The sequence below is a fragment of the Anoplolepis gracilipes genome, chromosome 8, assembly GCF_047496725.1.
Source record: "Anoplolepis gracilipes chromosome 8, ASM4749672v1, whole genome shotgun sequence".
NCBI lineage: Eukaryota > Metazoa > Arthropoda > Insecta > Hymenoptera > Formicidae > Anoplolepis > Anoplolepis gracilipes.
Window position 1 is genome coordinate 4,521,855 of NC_132977.1, and position 12,401 is coordinate 4,534,255.

At 24.8% G+C, this 12,401-nt stretch overlaps 2 protein-coding genes across 3 annotated transcripts in view; one reads left to right on the top strand and one right to left on the bottom strand.

The window, feature by feature from the left end:
- The window catches only part of LOC140668636 (uncharacterized), a 123,776-nt gene that overhangs the window by 2,993 nt on the left and 108,382 nt on the right, over window positions 1–12,401 (top strand). The window lies entirely within an intron of this gene.
- Window positions 5,492–10,310, bottom strand: LOC140668697 (odorant receptor 4-like). Of its 2 annotated transcripts, none has more exons than XM_072897943.1 (7): window positions 10,257–10,310; window positions 7,932–8,201; window positions 7,274–7,745; window positions 6,492–6,591; window positions 6,230–6,349; window positions 6,015–6,170; window positions 5,492–5,659 (listed from the first exon to the last, which is right to left on the bottom strand). In XM_072897943.1, the coding sequence occupies exons 1-7, from the start codon at window positions 10,270–10,272 to the stop codon at window positions 5,606–5,608; spliced, it is 1,188 nt and encodes a 395-aa protein (XP_072754044.1). In that variant the 5' UTR covers window positions 10,273–10,310; the 3' UTR covers window positions 5,492–5,605. The 2 variants fall into 2 exon arrangements, with proteins under 2 accessions (XP_072754044.1, XP_072754045.1); XM_072897944.1 differs by having other exon boundaries at window positions 7,932–8,153; window positions 10,257–10,297.

Consider the following 12,401-nt stretch of genomic DNA (forward strand, 5'->3'; position numbering starts at 1 on the left):
TGCGAATTATCGATCGATTATTTATGGTAATAGAATTTTTGCAGATTTTGTATCTCAAAATTCTATTTTAGTATATTCTCGAAATATGCACAAATGATCGTGCAAGCTAGAACCATTATCTTCCAGTTATAGGCGGAAAAGTTTATGAACTTGTAACATGAATTGCCGTAATTATACGGTCTATAGATTCTTTCATCAAATATGTATCGAGTGTACTTGCGCGGACAATTCGTTCGTGGAAGATCAACTCACTTGAATATGCACTGAGCGGAAAAACAAGTTGACGAAAAAAAAAAGAAAAAAAATGAGGAAAGCGTATTCCCCAAGTTTCCACTGCATACTTAATGTGAGAGCCGAATCCTGAACTTTTTATTAATAGTTGCTGCGAGTCTTACTATCTTCGTTGGTCACGTTTCGTTCCCTCTTCCTCCTTTTTTTTTCACCGTAATTACCGGCTACATTTCTTATTCATTACAATTTTTTATGCACATGCAAAATTGTAGAATACAGAGGCACATTATGTCTCAAGAAAACTTCTTAGCATATATAATACATATTTTAATACAGAATAATATACTGTATATTATTTGGAGAATTTAAATATCATTTTTAAAAAACATAAAAAAATAAATAAATTGCGAGACTGTGAAAAATAAATATACAAGCAATAATGTCTTATTGTATCTCTTCTATACAATATAAAATTTTAATCATATCAATATTAGTACATAAATTAATTATCTAAGGTTTTTTATAAATAAATTGAAAATTAAAGGAATATTAAAAGAGAGAGAAGATATTTTAGTTTATACGATTGATCGTATATGTTTATCGATGCATACGATTTGTGATGATTCACTATATTTAATATTATATTTGAATATTTATCTGTTAAATTAATTAAAAATTTTTATACATTATTTTTTTATTTTATAAATAGTTTATCTATATTTTTCACTTTTATTTATATTATTCTTTTTATTTATATTATTCTTGTATTTTTGTTTGCTGTTCTTTACTATTAGCGCTCTCTGAACTGCAACTGTTAAAACTGTTACCGCTTAATATCGATTTATCGATATCAGCTGTTGGTTAATAGTATAATAAATTGTTAATAATTATTTAAAAATAAGAAATACACACATGTGTGATGTACCATAATCTTAAAAAAATTAATTTTTATATTTTTTACTTACAATTTTTGTACGAATTGGATTTTGCTCGTAAAATAATTAATTCGTTTTTATCGATAATTTTTATCAATAGTTTTTTTTTGGGGAAATTTTAAATGTCTTGTAAAAAAATTTTTGTGCATCGTATTACGTTATATAATGCATATATATATACTATTTTGTTACAGTATGTACATTTTACAAACGTCTCGAAATTATATAGTTTCTGCTAAATCTCTAATCAAGTTTCTAATCAATATAATTTCATTAAACAATTGAAACACATATAGATACTTTTTTATATTATTAAATCATTTAGTTTTTACTTTAAATTGTTTATTGCGCAAATGCACGACACATAAATCATCGATTTCTTCAGAATCTAAAATTGATATACGAATCGATTTTGATCTTAATAAGAACTAAATTTGTTTGAGTTATATTACATTTCACATTTTTAATTAATATAATCATATGTCAGATAAAATAATCGATAAAAAGCTTGTATTTTTTGTTTTATATTGAAGTGAAACAGAAATCAAATTTTTTATAATAGTAAAGTTAAAAACGAATATCGTACAAATATGTACACGGAGAAAAATTTATTAAAAATTACTGTGGTATGTAATAACTGTGGACCATTAGGAATCATGCTAAAGTAAAGTGTTATGTAAAATTATAAAAATTACATCAATTTACGCAATTTTTACAGTTTTACATAGCACTTTAATTTAGAGTGATCCCTAATGGTCCACAATTACTACATATCATAGTAATTTTGAATATAAAATTTTCTCCGTGTATATACATGTATGTATAGCAATGTTTTATACATATAGTTTCATATCTCATTGAAAAGTTCTCAGTTGAAGGACTCTGTTAATGTGTAATGGCGACCGAGCACGACATATGATCATCATTAGCGATTTTATCTCGCACGCTGACAAGTGTACCAACTGCAGTCATACGCCGTGTATGCTATTTTCGTGCTCTGGAATGTCAAATTCAAAGGATTCAGAAGAGAATGAGTTACAGCAACATGGTAAAATGATTGCACTAAATATGAAAACATGATTAAAAATTCTATATTTTTCATATTTTAAATCATGTAAAAATAAAAAAAAATTATATATAAATTTACAGAAAGCTGACATTAATTTTTTTCTACAAAATAATTTTTTTAAAGTTTCTTTTTCTCTTTTGCAACAGTTAATAGATAATATTATTTTGTGTATGTAGGTTTTTTTTTGTATATGTACCCTTTTTACACATTATGTCATAAAAAAGTCTTACTACACATTAACGATTTCTAATTTTTTAATTCATATTGTGCACGCGTAAATTTTAAATTATTAAAATAATAACTAAATTTTTTTTATGAGATTTTCTAGAATAATATAAAAATAATGTATATATTTTTATAAAATAATAGATTACATATATTTTTAGATTTAAAAAAAAAATAATAATTATATAATATATGTGGAATTTCTTCTACTTTTTTAATGAAATTTGAGATATTTGCTTGTCTGTTTTTATTTATTGGTTATTACTTTTGTTTACATATCGTCTATTCTTCTAGATGAGGATCAGTAACTTAATATATTAAATAAATCGCAAAAAATGTTGCAAAAAAATGTGTGTATTTCAGTTTCGCTTGTTAATCCAAGGCGTCATGCAGATTGCCTTAATACGAAAGCGTGTAGTTAATGCGTTATCTTTGTAATACAGTCATCGTCATGACGAAGCAAATTCGCCTTCTAGAATAGTATTTAGAATAAAATTTTAACAAGAACATAAGAATAAAATTCTATTGAAGAATTTTACTGTTTCATTCAATATCTGATATCAAACTAAAAATATATTTTATTGTCTGCTCAGATAACATTATTTAACAGTACAAAATAGGTTTTATCTTTATCTGAAAATTTAATTTTATTTTTGAGAATTTTATCTGTAGGCAGAGATATAAACATAATTTTTAAACTATACACACACACACACACACACACACACACACATATATATATATATATATAATTACTGACGTATATCAGGATTTACATTGATATATCAATCAGAAATTATCAATTACATTAATCAATTACATCATCGAAAATTATCGATGATAATCGTGTTACCTCGAAAAATAATCTATCGCCGAAGTACAGATATTACGATTGCAATAATTACGAATATCAACAGTAAAATTTAAAAGATGAGGAATTTATTTATTTCTCTGATCATTGACTACAAAATAACGAAGTATTGTAATGACAGTATTTTATTTATAAAAAGAATTTAATAATTTTTAGAGAAAGATTTAAAGAACAAATTGAAACTGACTTAGATCGACATTTCTTGAAGTTTTCGCAAAGTAAATGAAAGAGTCTCAAGGCGCATGTGAATCTTGACAACGCATGCTCTTTGAGGAGATTACACACATTAAGAGAAGTATATATTATACGTATTAAAATATTATGAATATGTCCGAACAACATATACATAATATTTTCTTTTACTAAATCAAGAAATAAGATTAATTATTAATTTTTATTATTTTAAAAACATTTTGTGTAAATATATAATCTATCATTATTTAATTTATTCAAATTTATCTAATCTGACTTACAAGGAAAAGTATAGAAGTGTCTCCTATTTTGACCTAGACTACAACATATTCAAAGCGCATTAAAATCGAAGAGGGACACTTCTATATCTTTCTTTGTTAGTTTTAAAAAATTTTATATATGTCAGAGATATTATACTATAGATAATATATTAAATTAGAATTATAGAGATATTATATTAGCATTATATCTATTTATTTTCTATAGTAAATATGTTTTTTTATTACATTCATCATTAAAAATTGCAACAAATTATCAAAGTTATTTGACATCTATTTTTTAAATTAATTGTAAAATAATGCAAAGAGAGATTTATAAAACATTATATTTAATATCTTTCCCGGTAAAAAATTTCTCATATATAATTATATATAACAATATAAAAATATATAGAAATATATAAAATTCTGTATAAGTTATTGTATAGTTATGTATAGTATGCATAATTTTGTATTATCGTTGACTGACATCTAGCCAACATTAATATAAAATTATATATAATTATATAATAAGTCATATATTATGATATATAATTATACATAACTTATACAAAATTTTATATATTTCTATATAATTTTATATGTCATATATCATATATGATTATACATAACAAATTTTTTACCGGGTTAATGATTCTTAGTACGTTTTTGGAGAAACGAGAAGTCATAATGCGTAAATTATATATTATCAAAATAATATTTATATATCTTACTTACATGATCACATAAGTATAACATCTTCGCTACACGTACTTCGATCAACATTTATCGATATTTAAGGGATGTCGACGGCGCAACAATGACGTAACATTTTTGCTCTTAACTTTTTCTTATTCCTTCCTTTTCAAGATTACGCATGTGGAAAGTAATGCTATGCTGCGTACACAAAAAACTATAAAATCAAATTAGAGAAAATTGCTACATCATAGAACAGTTTGCAACTCTTTTGAATATCGATCAATATATTCATCAAAAACTAATTACAATCTATTCAAAGTTTATAATCTGCCAATGCATTTAATGCATAAAAAAGAATTAGTATTTAATCGCTCAACAGATATACATAAGATAAAAAATATGAGATTATAATTGTGAGGAATTGATATTTATTGATAGTTGATAATAATCGATAGCTACATGATTGATGATCGATTATTGGATTGTTATTTACAAGTTATTGAACGATTCAAAAGATATACTTTCAAACGTGTAACGTTCGATAAAGTTTATATTAATGAAGTAGAAATGTCTCTGTAAATGTAAAAGCTTGGGTTAAACGTTTACACAAATAATATGTTAAAATTGAATAATTTCTTTCACCCCGATATTTTTCTCGCCTACGTCTCTTTAGGGGAGTAAGGAAGGGTTTATAAAATTTTCAAAAATGAGAATTAAACATTTTGATAAAATACACCAAGAAAAATATGTGTCTTATACACTTATCAATTTTGCAGAAAAATTATTTTCTGCGACATCGATGCATTAATATCCGTGTTTGGCTCTTATTCACCAAGTTTCTAGTTGCTTGTTTGTAAACGTTAAGAGTCTTACATTCGCACTATTGAATAATTTCTATTAAAATTTCTATTAAAATTTACATAACTTATATTATTTTACTCATGTTCATTTAATTTTTCATGATATGCTAGTGAACAAAAACAAATTAATAACTTCATTGGTTGCACACAAGTGTATATTTATTCAATAAAAGTGATGTTACAGGTAGTGAATGAACTTTGTTCATTGCATTATGCGAAAATTAATACAATCAGATATTACAGAACTAATTTGATTATATTTTCCTTTATTCTCTTATTGTTAGTAACGCAGACAGATATCCCATTGACGTTTTTATCGCCTAAATAGAATAGAAATTATAGATAAAGTGTTAAATTTTATTTTCACGAATGATAATAATGGATCATTGTATATAACAAATGCAAAAGAGAAATATAATACATATTATGTAAATATAATACATTATATATATAATATAAATATAATATATATAATATAAATATAATACATAATATATAATATAATATGTAATATATAATACATAAAATAAAATAAAAATAAAATTACATAATATATAATATAAAAAAAAATTAAATATTTACAAAGTAAATAATTAGTAAAGTAAAGAAATTAATATCTTTGTACAATAATTGCATGTATTAAGCAATATATTTTTTTTTAGATATATATCTTACAATTGCGAATAATTCTAACGAAAAATTTCCAAACTTTCCAGCTGACAATTTAAGCGGAGTCGTAGATCGATATACGATAAGCATCAAGTCTTTTGCATTTTTCGCTGGTATATCGTACCATTTGCATTCGTACACTCCGTATGCCATATTGGTACTCTAAAAAAATTACATTTTCGTCTTTCATAAGTAGCGTTAGTATTACATAACTGGTTTACCTCTGTTAAGAGTCTTTCAGCAGCGTAACAATAAACAAATAATTGCGTCAACACGAAGAAGGTGAAAAACGTGAGAAAAGTTACTCTGATAAGAGAAAAGTCCAAATTATCTGTTAGCATCTGAAAATAATACTTTAGTAAAAACATTATTATAACATTATATATTCAGAAAAATAATATTTTTTATTAAATTTTACATAAGTATACTTAATTTTTTGCAAAACAATATAGAGATTATACTCACACAAATTGTCCCACTTACCGTGAAAATCTGAAAGGTTATAAGACAGAATTGAAAAGAAGCGCCTAGCATGTGTACAAATAATACTGAGCTATAGCAATCGTTGATCGTCTGTGTACACCTTCAAAATTCGTACATTACATATCAATATTATCGCCTTATTAGAGAATTTACAATGTAGAAATTTAAAAAAATTATACTTAGAATTTTGAATTTATCAAATAAAATTGACTTTATATTTGTTGTTATATATATTAAATTTTATGTTTCTCAAGTTGTTAGCGCTATTCTTTTTTTCATATAAAGTCATATCTTTTTATTCTTAACTTGTTTCTTTTGCAAATTCTTCATATTTTTAACTTATTTCCTATTCACATTTATCACTCGGTATACACATGCGTAACATGAAACTGTTGTTCTGCGCATGATCAGATTTATTATTATGCTCATGAGCAGAACGATATCTTTAATATATGTATATATGTGTGTGTATATTTATGCCAAATAAAACATTCAAGTGAAAGGATAAAAAAAGAGATGTTAAGAAAAGGAGAGAAAATCCAGTTCTGAATATCAAAATACGAAAATTTAATTGTAATTTAATGGCGCGGGTTTAATATTTAAAAAAAATTAAAATTTGCACTATATTATGCGCAAATTGTGTGTTGCATTCGTGAAAACAAAATTCAACACTATATATTTTCTTATTAAATATAAATGACGTGCAATTATCAGAAAATAATATGCTTCTTTTTAACTAAAAATACTTTAAAATACTACATACTGAAAATTCCCAGGCGTACCTGATTATATGTTTGTGTCTCATAACGATTGCAGTTAAGCCTTTTCTAAATTTCAAGGAAGATATAGATTTATTATCAAATTCATCAATTAAATTGTTAAGTGTGGTTCGTAGGTTTATTAGTTGCGCGCACATGTGCAGCACGAGTATCGAAATGAAACTATCGGCGCTATAATTGCCGAGAATTGCGCACGTGCTGCCAAGCATTTGAAGACAACACGTAATTTCATAATTCGGACTCTTTTGAATGTAATCAAACCGGTAGACAAGGTATCGTCGAGGCTGGTGAATATTTTGAAAGACGCGCACAAGGCGTACATAATAAGCAGATATGATTGTGCCTATTGCAGCTGCGAAATATCCAAAAGTCAACATTCTACCAGTTCTTGCTAGCTTCAACATTGTATTTCGTTCCCAATCGTTGTTCGAAGTCGTCCAATCAGTCATAATCGATGCTATTAACTTTCGAAGTTCTTTCAAATTAAACATAGATATATTGTTATTAGTATAAATATAAAGCAATTTATCTTTGTAATAAGAATTATTGGACAATAGCAATCTTAAACTTTAATAAGGAAAATGCAATATTAACATTTATATTTGCTTATGACAAATATAAATCTATTTGTGATTTTTATTGCTGCAAAATAATAACTTACTTTCGCCGTGATATCTGGTAAAAATCAACTTGCACAATGCCATGAAGAAGAAATTGATGGCGACAAAGAATTCCATCATTCGATTTATATTACCCCAAGCACGAATCACATTTATTATTTGCGGGGTGAATACATAAAGACTCATAATGAACGTAATAAGCATGAATCCTATTTTTGGTCGACGAAAAACTTTCAAAGGGACATTTGGATCGGGCCATATGCCTAATATCCGCATACATAGGCGACTCAAGTTAAATGTGTAACTCAAATCTGATAAATTATTTATATTTTGAAACAAACATTATTGCTTATAATGATATATATATATATATATATATATATATATATATATAATATAGAAAAAAATATTTTAATATTATTTTCACAATTTTTTTAATATGTTATTTTTATATGTAAAGTGTATTTAATGTAATCGTTAATTTATTATTTTGACAAATTTTCAAGAGATAAAGAGCTATTTGATTTTTTATAGCTGTATAATATATTTTATAGTTATATATAATTGTTTATTACATTACAATATCGACGACTTTAGGCATTTTTAATAAACTGTATTTATAAACTCGTTTACAATATTGGAAATATGTTATATTAAATAATGCTCCATATTATTGAAACAATCATTCTTCTCGTGTGTGCAAATTAATAGTGTATATATATATATATGTATATGTATACGTCACAGTATATATACATGTACATATTATATCTAATTTTATATTTTATTTAGTTTTATGCAATTTTATATACAATATTTTTCTTGTAGTTTATTATAAATGTCTATTAATCGACATTATTAAAATGAAATTGTTTGTTATAGCAATCAGTTTATTTGTATTAATTTTTTAAATTTATTATTTATTTATTATAAAATGTGATTAACATAAATGGTTGCAGATTAAAGAATTTTTTCTCTAAAAAGTTTATATTTGAGGATCGAATATTAAAGTATTGATAAATAATAGACAACGTAAAAAAAATAATAGAATAATAAAAATAATAAAAAAATAATTAAAAACATAATCTGTTAGGACAAAATTGAAAATGTTTTCAGCAATAATGTACTTTTTCTGTCTTTATAAAATTTCTTTTTGCAAGATTTTATTACTCATTCAAAAATTATTGTAATTATTTAAAAAATTATTGTAATTATTTTTTTAGTTTGCTAAAGGTTTTAAAGTTTTTTGATAATAATTTATTTTCTACGAGAATAACATTAGTCGATTTATATTCATATAAATCAATTATTAAGACTCTAGATGTAAAAATATAATTCGAAATTTTAGAGACTATTCTGAGTTAGCATGATAGTGCGTCAGTTTCATAGAAAATTAATTTTTTCCTTAAAATTAATCAATTGTTCTTTTCTCGATTCTGGGACTTTCCTTTTTTTCGTCTATCTCTTCAGAAGAGTAAAGAAAAGATTATTAAAATCTCGAATTAAGATTTATTTATACATGATATAACCAAAAAACATTTATGTCCCGTGCACATTAAACAGTTTTATTCATCAAAAATTAATTTTCTATGAAAGTGACACATTATTATTACTTGCATCTGATTCTGAATAGCTCGCGAAATTTTCTAATTATTTTATTTACTTATATATCTATCCAATCTTACCACTAAAACACTTTGATTCAATCTGAACGTTGGAAGGAAATATTTTTTTGCTGACATACAAAACTTAATATTCACTCTGGCAAACTTGTGAAACATGAAGTTCTATCGATGGTCTATAGATTGCTTGCAAAGAATTACAAGTTTTGCAATCTTTTTTGACAAATTATTATGAGTAAATTACTCTTTTCATTTAATATACAGAACTGTTAAACAGGTGCATAAGCACAATTATACACAATATAATATTTATCGTATACAAAATATTTCTTATTTAATGAATGTTTAATAAATAATGCATTAAGTATCATGTATTGAATAAGAAAAAATTTTTTAACCGAAAAAATATATTTTTTAATATTACTAAAAAGTAAATATATATTACGTAAAAGTAAACAATAAAATATAAAATATAAGACAGTATAATATACATTAAACTAATAAAAGAATTTTTTATATTAATTTTTGTATTATATAGATAGTAGTTTAGTAATCATTGTTGAGTTTTTTATACAATTTAAACTAAAATGCAAAATTTTGTTCACTTATTCAGAGAAAGAATTTGATTTTGATAAACTTTATTTTACATGCAACCATATTTCGCATATATATATAATGCGATTATATTTTCTTGAAGAATATTGTAATGCAACAATTTTACTATATTTCCAAAATATATTTTACCTTTATTGACATTCATTGATGTTCACTGAGTGAGAATTACGGTTGCACTGTAACTTTTTCGCCATTATAGCAAACCGCTTTGATTTTGCGCTTGCCCAGTACATGAAGGATTCAGCAACTACCATTTGCCAATATGTCTATAAACCCTTTCGAATAACAGTAATATGTGTACGCGTAATTACCATGACAACCACAATATGCTGAATCGTATATTGTGAATACAGCACTTGCTTTTCGGCTAAGCAAGGTGAGTGGATTCAGGTTTTGTATAAAGAAACATAAGAAACGTGGGATTTATTTGAAACTCAATTCCAGAAACAGAACACAACATTGTTTTACCAGTGACTCCTTGTACGGGCAATTGTGCATTTCAAAGTGGCTTAATGATTAAATAATGATTATTATGAAGAAATAAAAGATTTAGAAAAATTGACACATACATATACATATTGTGTATATATCAGATGCATTCATAAGAATAAAAAAGGAGAGTATTCCTTCCTATGAGAATTTTGTAAATATAAAAAAAGGAAAAAGGGGGACTGCAAATATTATGATAATGATTCGAATTTATTAAATAATGCTATATGGATGTACCTGCAACGGCAAAAATTTAAGAAAGAAAGAATAAATTATATAAAAAGATAGTTTTTCTAATAATTGTCGATGTTGTTATTCGACACTTGAAAAAATCAGAGCATGGAGTGTTACAAAATGTTCCGATATATATATTCGACATATTGTCAATATTAGTGAAATGTTCTTCTTTGATGTGCTCGTGAAAGATTATTTTGTGATATTGTGGTGTGTCAGTGGAATATTTTTTTATTAGTGCATAATGTATTGCGGTACTAAAAGTTCGGAAAATAGAGTTGAGTTGTGTATGATATAGAAAATTATATATAGTATATATTTATATGTTTTCGTATTCTAAATAAAAATTTTATAGTAAAGTGAAAAATATACATTTTTTAGATATTTTAAATTTATTTTTGTAATATGTATCATATTGTGTATATGGTGTTTATTATATCTTTAATAATACTAAAAATAATGGATAAATTAGAATTATACAAATTGTATATTATATTATGTTACAGCTAATAAAATTTAATAAATACATGTAGTATTATTATTTAATTTTGTGGCAGTGTTGTTCTGACAAAAGGTACATTATTTTGCACTAAGAGGAAAAGCTGCATTTGCATCAAATTATGTTTACATGTTTTTTTAAGTTTTAATAACGAAATACGCAATAAATAGGCACTTTAATGGTATTTTTATTGTTATTTCAGACATTTGTGAATGCTAATGAGCAGCATTCATTCAAATGACTACTACTTAAAAACTGTGCATTATTTTAAGTTTAAATATTTTTCATTGTTGTAGTTGTTATATTAGAGTTACGGTTTTTTTAAATCATATTTTTAATTAGAAAAAATGTAGTCAGTCTAATACAATTACATTGTATCAACACGGACGCTACTTTGAAGTTATGAAAATTGTACAATGTGCTCTATTTATTATTTGTTTTACAATTTGAATTGTTTGATTAATACAAACAATTAATACAATCGTGACAATAATTTTTTGTGTTAATTAACACTTTGAACATTTGTAATATTACTAGAGGAATGGTATTTACGTACTTCGTTTCGTATATTTTCCATTACATAATGCCATTGTCTATATGAAACAAAATTTAATGGGCTAATATATATAGTTAGTTAATTAATTAGTTTATTTAATCCTTGCCTTTCGACTTAAGATAAACTTCTGGTTTATATAATCACAATTAATCGCAATTAATCATGTACAATACATTATCATAATAAAACATAAAACATAATAAAACAATATAATAGAATGATAAACTGAACAAAGATAAACTATGATAACTAAAATATTATCAACAAAAAAAACAAAAATCCACTACTATCTATTTTTCACAGTTTTTAATAGCGTTTATAGCGTTTAAATCTATATACCTAGTTCTTCTTTTCTTTCTGTCTGTCTGTTTGTCCCTTCTCCTTTACATCCTTTTTCCTTTTTTTTTGTACCGCATGCCTTCCCTCCTAAAATACTATTAACCTATCGTTTTGTTCTTTTTGTCCACATCCTCTTCTTCCTCCTCTTTCCTTTTTT